The sequence below is a fragment of the Electrona antarctica genome (genome assembly GCF_951216825.1).
Source record: "Electrona antarctica genome assembly, chromosome: 7".
NCBI lineage: Eukaryota > Metazoa > Chordata > Actinopteri > Myctophiformes > Myctophidae > Electrona > Electrona antarctica.
The window spans coordinates 41,278,264-41,294,550 of record NC_136812.1 but is presented as its reverse complement, the minus strand read 5'-3'; the positions used below and the strand labels follow the sequence as shown (position 1 = coordinate 41,294,550).

Genomic DNA, 16,287 nt, shown 5'->3' with positions numbered 1-16,287 from the left:
TTCTGTCCTCCTCTCTAGACGACACGCTCTTCAGCCTCCAGCCCAGTCCCATCTCCCCTCGCTCCCTCTCCTCCAACCCGTCGTCCAGAGACTCATCCCCCAACAGAGGGGACCTGTCCCTCAGCCTCAGCAGCACGCGGCCCCCCATCGTGGTCCACACGTCCGGGAAGAAGTACGGCTTCACTGTGCAGGCCATCAGAGTGTACATGGGAGACAGTGATGTGTACACGGTGCACCACATGGTGTCGGTGAGTCACTAATATTATTATTATTATCTCTGTCAGGTGGAAACCTCATTGTCCAAAGCTGTTACTTTTTGGGATTCAAATAAAACAAATGGCAAAAGTAGCAGATCGGCAAAACGCAGTGCTTTGTAGTTTGTGCACCGTTTTGATGCTTTTGTGTGACGCTGTAGTATGAGCATTAATGTGTGGCATTAATTTACGAATTAAGTAAAATATTGATCCAGGTATATCGGTCCAGGTGCATGCCACATATAGGCTTTGTCCTGAGTCCCGTTCATGACGACCTTTGCTCTCCCCTTCTCTCTCTCCCTCTTTCCTGTCCATCTTCACTTGTAACTATTAATAATGGCAGAAAGCCTAAAACAAATCGTCAAGAGGCTTCTGCCCGACCGCAATGATTAATCACTTGATTAATCATTTTTTTCATTGGATAGCTATTTATAAAACCCATAGACGGGCTTAACCACTTTCAACCTGGCGTCCCTGTTTTGGTCATATTATAATATGGGAAAATTGTCCCAAAAAAGACCAAATCTTACAAGCTCACAGCTATCGGCTGTACTTTTGCACGACAGTCATACGTCAAAGTATGAAATAAAATGACTGTTCTTCCTGTCTCAGAGTGTGGATGAAGGAAGCCCTGCCTACGAGGCGGGTCTCAGGGCCGCTGACCTCATCACCCATGTGAACGGAGAGTCTGTCCAAGGCCTGGTTCACCCTGAGATGATCGAACTGCTGCTGAAGGTACGCAAACTACTACTACTATGTATAAATAATACTACTTACATATTTGTTTGTTTGTGTGTGCAGATTGCACTGCGTGTTGTAAGTATACATAGATGTACATGTTAGGCTCTGAATCGTTTTGTGTTCAGCTTGTTGTTTATTGTTTAAAGGACCACTTTTCATATAATAGGTCCTTACTAATAATCATGATAAAATGGCTCAATTTTGTTGTACTCGGTCTGTGTCTCATAGGAGAGCTGTGGTCAGTTCAGAAACCCGTCCTGACCTCATTGATTCGGAATCCAAGCTAATAGAAACTGCAGTCTTTCTGGTCCTGAAAAGTTGCAATGCGAAAATGGAAGCCACCGTTCTCACGATAATTAAAATCTAAAAAATGTCACTGGTGGACGGGTTTCTGAACTGCCCAACGCCCTCCTACGAGTCACAGACTGAGTAGAAAAGAATTGTGCCATTTTATCATGATTATTAGTGAAGACCAATTATATGAAGATGGGTTGAAAAGTGGTGAAGTGGTCCTTTAAGGACTTTAGGCCTGAATGCTGAATCAATCCAGTGTCTTCAACAACAGAACCTAATCAATCGGTGTGATTCTTCTGAAATGTGCAGAGTGGCAACAAGGTGGCGCTACAGACCACAGCCCTCGAGAACACGTCCATCAAAGTTGGCCCGGCGCGAAAGACCAAGCACAAAGGCAAGATGGCCCAGCGCAGCAAGAAGAACAGGAGGAGAGACACTCAGGACAGGTGACATTACATTAAATTACAGTTTTTTCCTGTCACTTGGTAAGGTTAAGTGAAGGATTTCCTCTGCTTCTTCACACTGCCCAATGCCACAGTATTGACCCTGTATATGTTGTGTTTGTTCCCCTGCCAGCAGGCGGCGCAGCATCTTGAAGAAGCTGTCCAAGCAGAGCACAGTGATGCACAGCAGCCGTAGCTTCTCCTCCGGCCTCCACAACTCTGTGTCTTCCAGTGAGAGTATGCCGGGCTCCCCCACACACAGCCTCTCTCCTGGGCCGTCAACACCCTGCCGCAGCCCTGCACCCGACCACCAGCCTGGAGGTGAGCTCACTGTAGGAAAGGATGTACAGCTAATGACATTGCATGGCTTACGTTTTTATATTATATGTTCTTGAGACTGTATCTGAATCTAAGGGCATTTTCACATTTAAGCTTGCAGTTTAAAAATTAGTAAAAAAATCTCTAGACCTGAGGTTTTTTTGCCATTACGATTTGGTAGGATTGTTAATGTGTGAAAGGTGCTTTTGGAACCTGGTGCGGTTCAGATAAGCAGCCTCCGGTCCACATTGAAACATACTGGTTGTCATGCTGGATGTTAGGATCTGTTAAACATCTCATGATGTTGCAACATTCTTATTTGTGATTATCACTCATAAACGTAATTAATTAAATGTTGTGAATCTTTGCACTGTGAACGTGGCATCCAACGCTGCTGGCGTGACTTCAGCGTTGGGGTTAAATCCCCTTTCTTCATTGTGTTGATGAGTTTTAACTTTTAACCTCTTCCTCCCCAGACACCAGCTCTCCTCAGAGCACCTCCCCCTGCTCCAGCTCTCCCAGCTCTCCGGCGGCTCACATCCGGCCCAGCTCGCTGCACGGCCTGGGCTCCAAGCTCAGCACCAGCCAGCACCGTTTCACCAAGGTGAGATTGAGGCTAGCGATTGGCTGAAATATGGCTATCACACAGACATATCTATCATCGTCACTTGTTAGACTTGTTTTTCTCGACCACAAATGTTAAGCATGTTAAGATACAGTGCCCTCGATAGCTTCGTACCTGACTAACTACTTCTCCAAAGTGAGTGACACCCACAGCAGTGAGTTACAATGATCTGGTACTACCCAAATATAGAACAAACATGGGAAAATTCTCATTCTGCTACTGACTGCCACCATGTAAATCACTAGTTTCTTTCAAAACTGGCCTGAAACTCACCTCAAACCCTAACCTAACCATAACCGCAAGCACGGGAGCAGGCGCTAGTCCGACATGCGTCGGCATCTCGGACTAATAAATGCTCCGTCGGATTTACATGCGGTCCCCCATACTGTTAACATTTCTGACTAATAGTTATTCAAATCAGCCAATCAAAAAAGACAGAAGCTAGGTTCATTGTTTACCTTGTATGTTATAGTTTCAAATGTACAGAATGTTAGTTAGTTTAGACAGATGTTTACCTGGTATCCTATGGTTTCTTTAACCCATTCAAACCAGGAAAGCATCGGGTGCCATTTTCGACTTTAGCGTTGGCTAATTAGAGTTCTCAAATTCTGCCTGAACCCGACCCTACCCTACCCGACCCAAGTTTTCGGGCCGGGCTGGGATGAAAAGGTTTGCTAATTAGTCAGGCCTCTGGTTCCATGGAGGAAGTTTTTCTCTTTTGGGGTTTTCGGGACTAACATTATGCTAATTAGTTGGGCCGGGCCAAGTGTCCCAGTTAGGGCCGGGCCTTAATTCTCTGGCCTGTTGAGAACTCTATTGGCTCTTCAAAAATAGCAGATATACAAGCTCACACAGCTCGTCAATTTGTGCCACGCTGCGAGCTTGTACATCTGCTATTGTTGAACATTTTCGAAAGTGTGAGAACTATTGATTTTAGAAGGGCTTTTTAGACTCGGCCTCAGGTCTTAAGGCTGTTCTCTGTGCAGTGTGCACTCTATTTATGTCATTGTTTACCACGTTTATAGTAAGTGGATGTGCTGAATGTCTAACTTGTACACATTGTGCTGACGGCAGATGGGCCGCAGGAAGTCCACCAGCAGCATCCCCCCGTCGCCGCTGGCCTGCACCTCCGCGGCGTGCGCCTCCCCCAACGCCGGCCAGCCTCTGTCTCCTCAGCGCTCCCCCTCCCCGCTGCCGGGCCTCGCCAAGGCCCTCCAGGCCTACCACGGCATGACCCTGTCCCCCCCCACCATCGTCAGACACATGATGGTACGGTATGGTCCGGTCGGCTAGGCCTGTCACTATCGGAGTAATCTAGTAAAAGAGAGTGGCGACACGCTTTGATCTCACTGCAAAGCGGGGTTCTAAGAGCTATAGTTCCAAACATTGGAACTATCCCATTGAGATAGAATGAGCACTTCCGCATTCCATTGTTACAATGGGAGTCACTCTCTTACTAGATTACTCTGGTCACAATGTAGTACATAATCGACTGATTTTTGTGTTTTTTCTTTTTGATCATTTCAATTGTTTTTGCATTATTATATATTCAGATCATTCAGAAGTTAATTTTCATATCTGCGCTGTGCAGAAAAATACAAAATAATCGTGTTTTATATATTAATTTATGGTTAAAAAAATGCAATTAAATCGTTAAATCACAATTATTTGTACAACAATGAATTGTCAACTTATCGTGTCATTACAACCGTACAGGTCCGGCCCCGCAGCGCCGAGCCGCCCCGCTCCCCGCTGCTCAAGAGGGTGCAGTCAGCAGAGAAGCTGTTCCACAGCGTCCCTCGCAGGCACACTCTGGAAGTGCCGCTGTACGGCGAGGCAGAGCTGCTAGGGGACAGCGACGTGGACGCAGCCCGACTGGCTGGAGGTACGCTTAAGTAAAAGTATCAATACTGCAATGTAGAAATACTCTGTTAAGTAAAAGTGGTGAATTCAGAATGTACTTGAGTAAAAGTACAAAAAGTATTGGCATCAAAATGTACTTTGTGCCAACGGCAGTGGACAGGAAAAAAATGTCTACCACCTAATCCATAAACGTACAGCCCATCACTGTTGCTGCATTATGGGAATGCATTTTATAGTATATTTTAATACATTTGTGTATTTTATGTAATGATGTTTTTATTGTTGTATACTGACTGCAAGTGTGCCACAGGCAAATTTCCATTTTATGTAAGATTTAATGGACAATAAAGTCTTATTTAAAGTACCAAAAGTAAAAGTACTCATTATGCATGTATGTCCTGTTATTCAAGTTTTCTAATGTATAAACATCTTTTGAAAATAGATGCGACGCTTTGTGAGCTTGTAGATCGGCTATTTTCAAATGGCAGTATGAAGTGGTTTATGTACGTTTTTTTTTGTAGTATCAAAATGTACAAAGTATCTTGTAACTAAAGTTTTCAATTAAATGTAGTGTAGTAAAAGTACAATATCTGGATCCGTCAGTTATTTCTTTGTACATTTAAGGTATTTGTCATACTGTACGTGCCGTGTGCAACGTTTGTTTACAAACAAAGCCTTTTAGGTCAAACAGAAATGTAATTTAGACTGATTGTGTTTTTGGCACTGAACATTAATGCCAAAAACATAATGAAATCATTAATCACAATAATGTTTGTGATAACTAAGTGGTTAATGAAAATGTCCTGGCGGCGACAGCTCTGGGTGGAGGCGTTGCGGTGTCGGGCGGTGTGTTCCTGTGTGGCCAGCGGGGGGCGCTCCTCCGGGGGGACTCCGGGGGGCCTTTGGAGCGCTGCTCCTCTGGGGAGCAGCTGGTGGTGATGAGGAAGCTCAACCTGTCGGAGAGGAGAGACTCCTTCAAGAAGCAGGAGGCGGTGCAGGAGGTCAGCTTCGACGAGCCCGAGGAGAATAAATCCCACGCCAGCACTGCCGGGCCCACCGTCACCGTGACTGGACCCCCGCCGCTCCCCCCCGGGGGGGCCGACGAGGACCCCCAGCCGGAGCAGCAGCACAGGATGGTATGGGCGGTGATCCAGCACCGGTCCAGTGACGAGGTAGAGACACATGATGATAATGGTGCTTAAAACACAAACACACACACCCAGAGATAAAACACACACCAAGATAATGATGCCTAACACACACAGGTACTATGCCTAGGGTATGCACATCTGGTGTTGTCAGTATTATCGGTGTTGACATGCATCTATTAGTTGTTAGGGACAACTCGGCAACCCTAACCAGTGTTGGGTAACGTTACTTTTAAAAGTAATTTGTTACATTTACAGGATTACCGCCATTAAATAGTATTCCGGTACGTTACAGGATTACCTTCTGAGAAGGGTAACTTGTTAGATTATGTTTGTGTTACCAACGATTAAAACCCACCTGCGAGGAAGTTTGGTAAACATAACATAAAGAGTGCAGCCTGGAGTGTTGTGGAGATGTGCTGGGTTTCACCATGGCAAATTGTCACCAATAAATCAAAAAATAGTGTGCATATTTCCATGGCCTTACTAAAAGGCAAACTCTCAATTTCTGCCATGTCACACGTGCAACAAATGAATGTAAACAAGACCAGTGATACCGTCACTGAAAATGAGGGATACAAAATTGTTTTGTTTATACAGGGCAATGTATAAACAATGTTTAAAGGGTAACTTCCCTATGTAGTGATCATAGAGCACGAGAGGGATTTGGAGCGTAGCCACCTTCATCAGTCATCAACAAACTGCTCTTGTGTTTGTTTGCGACCACTAGGTGGAACTGGAAGTGCCGGCAGTGAGACGAATCACCCTGGTGCCGCAGATCGCCGTTCAGGGCTCGACGGAAAGCGAGGAACAAGACGAGTGGGAGGCATGTTCCGACGAAGAGGAGGAGACCGCCAAAGACTCGCCTGCTCAGCCGACGCTCACCACCAGGGTAGGAGGAGAATCGTCGTCATCATCGCAGCAACGCCAAGCTTTGCCAGATCCTTCTCCTCCAGGGGGTGCCCCTGCTACGACACCCGCTCAGCGCGGGACGGCGTCACAGCAAAACACTACGACACCCGCTCAGCGCAGGACGGCGTCACAGCAAAACGCTACGACACCCGTTCAGCGCGGGACGGCGGCATCACAGCAAAACGTTACGACATCCACTCAGCGCGGGGCGGCGGCGTCACCGCAAAACGCTACGACACCTGTTCAGCGCGGGACGGCGGCATCGCAGCAAAACGTTACGACACCCGTTCAACGCGGGACGGCGGCGTCACAGCAAAACGTTACGACACCCGTTCAGCGCGGGACGGCGTCACAGCAAAACGCTACGACACCCGTTCAGCGCGGGGTGGCGGCGTCACAGCAAAACGCTACGACACCCGTTCAGCGCGGGACGGCGTCACAGCAAAACGCTACGACACCCGTTCAGCGCGGGACGGCGTCACAGAAAAGCGCTACGACACCCGTTCCACGTGGGCTGGCGTCACGCCAGCAAGGTGGCAGGGAGAGCCCTCAAAATGCACACGTGAGGAAGTGACAGCTTTCGAGTGACTCACGCCATGCAGTGTCTCTTGTCTGCTCTTTCAAGGACAAGTAATGTTACTGCTGTCGCGAGTTTCAGTCCCGACGAATGTAAAGCTCGTTTACTGGCTCAGGGGCCATGTCCACCAGGATGTTTTTTTACTGGTTGGAAACTCCAGCCGCGTAAAAGCGCTTCCAAACGCCAGAGTTGAAAATAATTCAGCTCTCAACAAGCAGATTAAAAACGGCAAAATGAAAGCTTAGCGCCTTGTCCCGCTGCTGCTGGGGGTTTTCCAAAAAACGCGGCACTCCCATTGTAAACGATTCAAAACATACGCTGCTGCACCCATGAGAAAAAAAAACTGTCTTGGTGGACACTGACCCTTACGGTCAATTTATGCTTTGTGCGGGGAGTGTAACATGACGAAAGAGACTTCAAAACGTCAAAAATATGTCTCGTACCTCTGGCAAATTTCTAGTAAAGTAAGCTTCATGACCACGAGACTACGTCCATGTTTACATTTTGTGGTGACGCTGTGGGCGAGTCGCAGATGGTATGGAATATGGATGCTGAAGAAGTCAGAACATTGTGAGACATGTAGTGCGACGTGTAGTTCCACACCTGTCGTTCAAAGCATGAATTGACGTCTGTTGTGTCTCTTGGCTCTTTTCCGCTATGAAGGGTTAACCCAGAACCTGAAAGCTTACAGAACCGGGAAGTTCTGTGGCGGTTCTCTTTTTTTTGTATGTTTCCATTAGAACCAGAACCATCCCTGAAGGGGGAGGTGCATCATAAAAATAGAAAATGAAACAAACTGAAACAAAAGCGAAAATACTAAATTATAAGTACTACCCTACCTCCCAAGCAGGACCCAAATTAGGTTCTGAGAACCTTTTATCTGAAACCGAGCCGTAGCATATGGAAAACAAATCCAGAACCTGTGAAATACGTCACACAGCACGGCACACTTAGTTCTTGTAGTGTGAAGGAGCCATCTGTCTGCTCTTTAAAGACAATGAACGTTAACTGCTGAAAGGGACACGTGCTACCATGCGGTTCAGTCTGAGGAATGCAAAGCTTGTTTACTGGCTTCATTGATTGGGAAGAAAGATTTCACTTGAAGATTTTTTTATTTTAGTATTATTATTATTATTATTTTGTAAATATTTGACACGTGTTACAGGCTTTTCCTGTTCTTATTTATTACATTTATAAGCTCTGATGAAATGTTTACAGGACAATGAAGTGTGTTTGTCTTTTGACTAGCCAAGCCTCCAAAATACATTTTGTATTGATCAAATGTGGTTTTACTGTATGTCTTCACAGACTGGATTTTTCTATAAATGTTTATTTTTTAACTAAATTGTTATGGTACACAAACTAGTTTGATAATGGTAGGAAATATCTTAGGACCAAAATGCATTTTTGCAGGTAGAAGTCTTAAAATTACAAGTGCTTGTCGAGTAGATGTCTTGGGTGGATTATTATTTTTTGTTTAGTTTTTTTACACAAACTGAAAATTACATACATTACGTACTGTAGATAACCTTCCAAGAGCTTGACTCAAAGTCACCTCAGAATACGAGCTGAATAAACAATCTGAATTGTAAATCTGAAACCACACAACGTTGGTATGACGTCAGCTGAATTTCGAGTCGAGTAGTACAGTATTCTGACAAAGTTACAGAGTCACCTGAAGTTGCCAAGATAAATTTGCAGTATTTCACAAAGCCATATCGCATGTCTCTACTGAAAGCTCATTTGTGGTTAGCAAATTCAACTTTTTGCGGCAAATGTTCATAAATAGTTTTCTTATCTTTCTGGGCGATCCTGCAGTCTTCACGATATCTCGGACGAAAGCAGAGTGTTCCGTGTATGATGTAATAGTGTTATCCTGAACCTCAAAGGTTTTGTGATGGCATGTTATCCTCAGCGTTTAAATGTACCCGACATCTTTAAAAACAGGGTTATTATAGTTAACTATGACTAAAACTGAAAGGGAAATGTATTTTGTTAACTGAAACAAAAACACTAAATAAAAAAATAAAATTAACAATGCAAAACTAACTAAAACCAAGTGAACCAAAAATATGGTTTAATAAAATAATCTTCATTTCAGTTTTTCTACCATCATGTCTGAGGTCGTGCATTCTTCCATAGTACTTTTTTTCGGCTTCTATAAATGAAGGCTTTTCTCACAATACCTGGAAAACTAAAAATAAATAAACTAAAACTAGTCGAGTCATAAAACCAAAAATGTTCCACAGTAGTAAAACTAAACTCTAATAACTCTAAACACTGATGTAGCATGTGTGTGGGAGACTGAGTCTTACTATGAGTTGTATTCAAACATGGATCTTAGTAATAGAGGGGACATCTGAGCCTATGCCGCGTTTACTTGCATACAGTACAGGAGAAGCACAAATCAATAACTGTTTTTATTTTCCGTTCTTTTTTTTTTGTAATATAACTTACCTGATATAACTGATACTTGACCGATATAATTGGAATCATGCTGAATTTCGTTCTTATTCACCTACTTATGCCAGGTTGAAAGTGGTTAAACATAGCACGTGTCAGATGTGTCATCTTTCTATTGATTTTGTGGCATGTGGTTTCCCTGGTAACGAGCAGCTCAGAGCCTACAGTTCATGGTGTATTAGTCCTTGGGGAGAGTTTTCACTGAAAATGTAGCTTTTGTGTTCAGTTCAGTCCAGAGGCGCCATGTCTGAGCTGTTCGTTTCTACTTGTTTACAGCAGGGAGGAGGGTCATAGTACACTAAAGTCAGTGTCGCACACCTGGAAATATCTGATCTACAAGCTCACAGAGGTGGTTGCAGTAGCAACAAACTGTACTCAACTAAAGGAATTGTTACTTTAGTGTGGTGGGCCTCCCCGACCCACATCGTATAATCACATGACCAATATATTATACCCAAGGTCCAACGATACCTAATACGATCAACCAGATGTATTGTTTAAATCAAAACATCATTGAAATATAAAAGTGCTTCTCAAATAATTAACAGTTACTTTTATTCCTTCACATTTGGCCCAAATAAGGAGTACAAATTAATATTAAAAGTGAAGAATATGCTGCATTAAAACTATAAAATGTATTAAATTTACTTACTGTAAGAAAATGTAATGTTATTACCCACCTCTGCAAGCTTGCAGCACGTTGCATGGCGCATGACGTCTGAACGAGAACAGGCAAATTGATTACTCCACACCATGGGCTTATTTTGAACAAATGCAAATTTTATGTCTTTGTATTTGTAAATGATATTACAAATTATATTATGTATTCATGTATATTTTGATGAGGCTTTCTTTGTAACCAAAAAAACAAATGTGGTTATTGTTATTGCTGTTGATGAATGTACTGTGGTATGTATGGTTAAAGGTTGCGGGGCGGGATGGGGGGGGGTCGGGTCGGGTCAAGTTCTTCCCAGACAAGGGCACACAGTTCATGGCTCGGCGTTGTTCAGGTTTCAAAAGCCCACGTGTTCCTCCACACACAACTGTCTTCCCATAATCTCCATGTCTCTCGCTGGAACAGAAACGGAAGTTTTGCCTCGAACATCCGCTCAGCCCTGTTGAGGTGCACTCCATGAGTTTATTTATCATCCACATTAGCTGCCACACCTGGCAACAGCTATTCTTCCTGGAGTCCTCCTTAGTCCTTACACAATTGTATGCTAAAAGCAAAAACAAGTTCACCGATATCACAAAAATACTTTACAGCATAAAAACATGGTTAGTGCATTCACCTAAGTAATATTACATGGTATAGTTAAAAACATAATTATAATATTGTTCCTCCATATTGGTGCAGAGAGTGCAGTCAGTGCAACGGATGTAGATATGTATTTCACTTCCAGCTAGAATGCCACAGATGGAGCTTTTCCTAAACTGCCCATTGGTGTTGCTAGCTGTCTTTGAGCCCTTTGGTTAGACACTGTATTGAACATGTTTCAAAATGCTTCTGTGCGTTGTCCGAAAGATGCCAAATCTGCTGAAGATGAATTGATTTACGGTTGAAAATCAAAAGCTGTCGTTTGGAAAAGCGTTGCTGAGCCGTATTCTTGCCAGTGTGTCAGAATTGTTTACAATGAGAAAATGTGCCATGTACAAATCATTTTGTATCCTGTGTTTCTATGATATAAATCTCTTTGATACCATATCGGAAAACTGCACGTTACTTATCATTACAGTAGTGACTCCTTAACGGGCAGTATCATAATAATAATGATGTTTAAATATATATATATATATTTGTATCGGGTACCAAGTACAACATACATTAATATCAAGCATGTTTTGTACCAGATTTAGCTACTAGCTAATTTCCATCTAGCGCGCGTGTGTGCGAGGTTTTGTCAAGGGAGGGGGCCTCTGAGGGGAAAAAAAGGTTCTGAACCACTGCTTCAGATCAAAGTTGCAGAACGAAACACTTGTATGTTCATGTTCTGTTCTCATGTGAACTGTTCTACTCCGTGCATGCTGCATGACACAAGCACATGTGTCTTAATCAGGCTGTCTCTGCTGGTGCACCCAGTAAAAAATGTGTACTTTGATGCATCTGAATGTGGACTGTTGGTTTTATTTCTAAATGTTTTTTCTTAGTCTTATTGGCACCGAGAGAGTTTAACACATTAAAATCGACAAAGCATCTGTCATTGTAGCTACGGTATATACAGTACCTGTATAGCAACATAGTTTTTCAGAAAACATGGGTGCGTTCACACGGGCAGATGCAAAGATGAATGGGAGTATCATTTGGAGCAGCTACTGTACGTGCATCGTCATGTCGATGGCTTTGATTTTATAATGAATGGTAGACTGCGTCGCTGCATCTGCCCGTGTGAGCACAACATTAGGATTTTGAATATTGGTTTAGAACATAATTGCGACCATAGGTTGCAGTTTACTATGGAAACCTGCATCTCCCGTCAGTTGTTCGGTCGGTCACGCCTCCATATATGGTCACACCTCGTGACATCACGCCTCCATATATGGTCACGCCACAATAATGGACGATTCCATATATGAAGATCACAACACTGACCTCATCAAACCCATGACATACATGGAGAGGACTTGATCATCACCTAGATCTGCATATATGGAGCCGGGCAGCAACTCTACATCTGACCTCAAACCCTTAGATCTCCATATATGCAGCTGACCTGTTCTGACATTCCATATGTTGATCCTTCCGCACCTGTCCTTCCTCTTCAATGTCTCCCTTTTGACTGATAACCTGTCCATTCAAACTCTAGACGGGCCCGCCCCAAAGTTATTAGTGCAGCCGAGGCTGGCAGCCGGCGAAAGCTAGAGTTCTCAACAGGCCCAAAAATGAAGGCCCGGCCCTACCTGGGCCCTCATCAAACCCTGTACACTCAAGACATGCTCCATATATGGCCTCTAGTACAGAATTCATTCCATATTATGTTGATCTGACCCCCCATGCCAAAACGCCAGCACTTGCCCAGCAATCTGCCGTCACCCAGGCGGAATGCATGCACGGAGAAGGGTAAAAATTAAAAAAGAAAATGCCCATGGGTCGTTGTGTGAATAGAGGATTTATTTTATAGTTGCACTTCTATGTCCAGACTGAAGTACTAAACAGGGTTAAGCACTTAACACCCCAGCATCCTTATTGTTGTGAAAGCTTTAAATGGCAGATCGACAAGATGCGACGGGCTGCGAGCTCGTCGATCGGCTATTTTCAGCGAAAGCTTTCTCCACAATACTGCCCTACAAAGGTCTAATGGTGTTTCAACTGATCAGCCAAATGAGATGATATTACACTATAATTATATATGTTCTTGAGATAATTGTTTATCCCCCAAAATCATGAAAGCTAATTTGACCTTTTGGGGTACACAAATAAGTCTGTGTGTCCAAAAACGTATGTACGTACATACGTTTTTGCTACGCTTTGTAGGACAGAATAACAGAAAATACACTAATATAGAGCCATGAGGGACTCCGGTCAACCATATAGGGATTGAATGGTTAAGAGTCATGGCTGGGTGCAGTGGGCGATATGACTTCCAATTAATAACACAACTATTTGATTTCAAACTTTTGCCTCGATTACGATTAATCCATATTTTTGTATCTTTTCTTTTACACTTCCCTCATATCTCTGCTGTCGGGAGGAAACCTCAACTCCAAAATGTTCATTTTTCAGGAAATGAAAAATATACATTTTTCAGGAAATAAAGAAAACCTTATATTTTTAAAACAAAGCAATACAGCCTCATCAAAGTTGGTGTTGTAACTTTATATATTGGTAGACAAAACAGGAAAGGGCGCACACCAGTGTTGGTGAGGTGCTGACCTAAGGCAGTAAATAAGTAAAAAAAGAGGAAAAGGCCGCACACACGTGCCTTTCGGCCTTCTTCAGGGAAATGTACCTACTTTCCCAGTAGGTACAGTACAGCTAAGCCCTGCCTAGTTCTAGAGGTGTTATTCCTTCTGTATGTAGTTTCACACGTTCATCTACTGTAGTTATGTTGGTGTCTTGACTGATTCCCTAAAGTAGATTACAGAATGTAACAATGATGTGATTTACGTCAAGTAAGCAGCAGAATCAGAGGCTGTGTGGGTGAATTTGAATTTGTTACTGTGTGTGTGTGTGTGTGTGTGTGTGTGTGTGTGTGTGTGTGTGTGTGTGTGTGTGTGTGTGTGTGTGTGTGTGTGTGTGTGTGTGTGTGTGTGTGTGTGTGTGTGTGTGCAGGGTGCAAGTTGATGCCTGTGCTTGAGTGTGTACAGTATGTGTGTGTGAGGACATGGTCACCAGGCAACACCAGGCCAGTCCACAGGAGAAGTATGCTACTGTAGACCTAAAGATAGGCTCTGTGATTGGGTTACATCAATGGTCTCGCTGCCGTTCACATTGCTGCGATAACCTGAGTTCAACTATGTTGAGATTCAAGTGCTACTGGGTGCTGAGGATTCACAGCGATATGGTAGAGGATTCAAGAATACTGGTGTTCATAATCGCAAGTTTGAGCGCTAATTTCAATCATCCAAGGAATTTACCATGTTCAATCCAGGCATTTAGCAGATGAGTTTATCCAGAACGACTTACAAGTGCAAGATGGAAACTAGAAAAAGTGCCCTTCTGGGCACAGGTCTCCACCAGGAGGATAGGAGTGTGTGTGCGTGATGTTTGGCAAAATGTTTAGGAGCGATTTGCGTGAAATTTGGATAAAATCTGAAGGAGTAATATTAGAAAATGTGTTTTACACTAGTCGGCCTCCTGGTGGCGCTATAAAGAGCAGATGTGAAAAATTCCAGGCAGAGGTTTTTCCTTGGCCTCTAGGGAGTTGGCATACAAAGTTATCGTGCAGTTAGAGGTAAAAACACTTTTCGGCCAGTTATAGCGCCACCATGAGGCTGAGTTGAAAATGTTCATGTGGCATTTCTTCCTCGGCCTAGTGGGAATGTGCGTGCACAATTTCACGGAAATCACACGATGTGTTCATGATTTGCAGCATTTTGTTTGAAACTGAGCACTCCTGCGAACTTTGGAAGCCAATCTTAGCCAATCAGGATGGAGTCTGAGAAATCTGGAAGACCCGTTTCGTTGAATGGCTCTAGAGAGACTGTGTACCAATTTGCGTGATGTTTGGACAAAATCTGTAGGTGTACTGTCCAATTGCACAAAGCGGCCTCCTGGTGGTGCTATAACAGGCCGTTATAGCACCACCTGGAAATTTTGGGGCAGAGGTTCATCGTTGGCATCCAGGGAGTGTGTGTGCAAAATTTGGCATCGACCGGGTTAACGGTGCCGGAGATTAGCTGTTCACAGACGGAAGGACGGACGGACACACACACACACGGACACACACACACACACACACACACACGGACGGACGGACGGACGGACGGACGGACGGAGTGCAAAACATACTCTCTCCCCATGCCTTCGGCCTGGTGGAGACAATAAGCAGAGTAAGCATGAACACGTCCAAAATCACATACAGTGCAAAGAAACTCAAGGTTAAAAATCATATTAACAATGAACCTAGCATCTGTCTAAACAACATCCATCTAAATTTGAAACTAGGATACCAGGAAAACAATGAACTACCACTGATCTAAATGAAATGATTAACATTTGTGGTCAAGAACAAACAAGGCCCAGAGACCAAGTGACCCAGATATGTCTGCATAGTAGACACTAGACACTAGACATATCTTGTTCTAGTATCAATTGAAAGAGAAGGTGCCAAGAAGGGGCCTCGTCGTCACTACATCTACTTTATGATCCTGTCTCATTAAACTCATGTCTACACCATTAACCACATGAACCTATAACCAACATTTAATGGAAATAGCAGAAGTGTCAGAGGCATATGCCCCCGTGCACACAACATAAAAAGATGCCTGATAGATTATTGCTTTTTTCAAGCTCGCACTGGCACACCACATACACGTGTGTGCACACGCACACACACAAAGAATCGTGCATCTGCTCAACAAATCTAATCGGGCAGTAGAGTTGTGAACAAACTTAGACGTTGTGTGCTGACACGCGGTGTGCCCGGGCCTGCATGCAGACAGGACAGCTGCTGTTTGCAAGGCGAGGTTGAGAGGCCGGGCCCTGGGGCTGGGCCCCGGCATGACAGGCACTCACACACTGTCACCTGTCACTGGACTAGTCCGGGCAGCGCGTTCCCACATGGAACTCAATCATATCTCCCGCTGGATAGCTCTCATACCCGCCCACACGCCCGCACGCACGCACGCACGCACGCACGCACGCACGCACGCACGCACACACACACACACACGCACACACACACACACACACACACACACACACACACACACAGACTCAGACACAGACACAGACACAGACACACAGACAGACACACACACACACCAATCAAGATTTGAGTTCAGCAGGGAGTAAAGACTGACCAGTACTCGTTTTTCAGAGCTATCGGACCTTGAGATGGGCCAAGATGAGACAGAACCACTGACTCGGACCCTGATTGCATCCCCCCAGAATCCAGTTATCCGTTCTGCCGCCACACTCCAAGAAGAAGGTACTGTAGGCTACTACTCCTCAGACCCAGCAGCATGTCTGCCCGCATATTTTGTGTCT

The 16,287-nt window shown here is 44.2% G+C and overlaps 1 protein-coding gene across 3 annotated transcripts in view; it reads left to right on the top strand.

Annotated features, from left to right (window-relative positions):
- LOC306926793 (microtubule-associated serine/threonine-protein kinase 3-like) overlaps positions 1-10,558 on the top strand; it is a 49,071-nt gene extending 38,513 nt beyond the window's left edge. For 2 of the 3 annotated variants that reach the window (XM_079506226.1, XM_079506227.1), the window contains 9 exons: positions 19-248; positions 867-989; positions 1,599-1,735; positions 1,866-2,053; positions 2,527-2,654; positions 3,750-3,944; positions 4,392-4,560; positions 5,355-5,710; positions 6,417-10,558. In XM_079506226.1, coding sequence (XP_079362352.1) covers positions 19-248; positions 867-989; positions 1,599-1,735; positions 1,866-2,053; positions 2,527-2,654; positions 3,750-3,944; positions 4,392-4,560; positions 5,355-5,710; positions 6,417-7,172 — 2,282 coding nt within the window. In that variant the 3' untranslated portion in view covers positions 7,173-10,558. The remainder of the gene's footprint in view (positions 1-18; positions 249-866; positions 990-1,598; positions 1,736-1,865; positions 2,054-2,526; positions 2,655-3,749; positions 3,945-4,391; positions 4,561-5,354; positions 5,711-6,416) is intronic. The other variant, XM_079506228.1, reaches the window with a different exon arrangement.
- Positions 10,559-16,287: the final 5,729 nt, after the last annotated feature.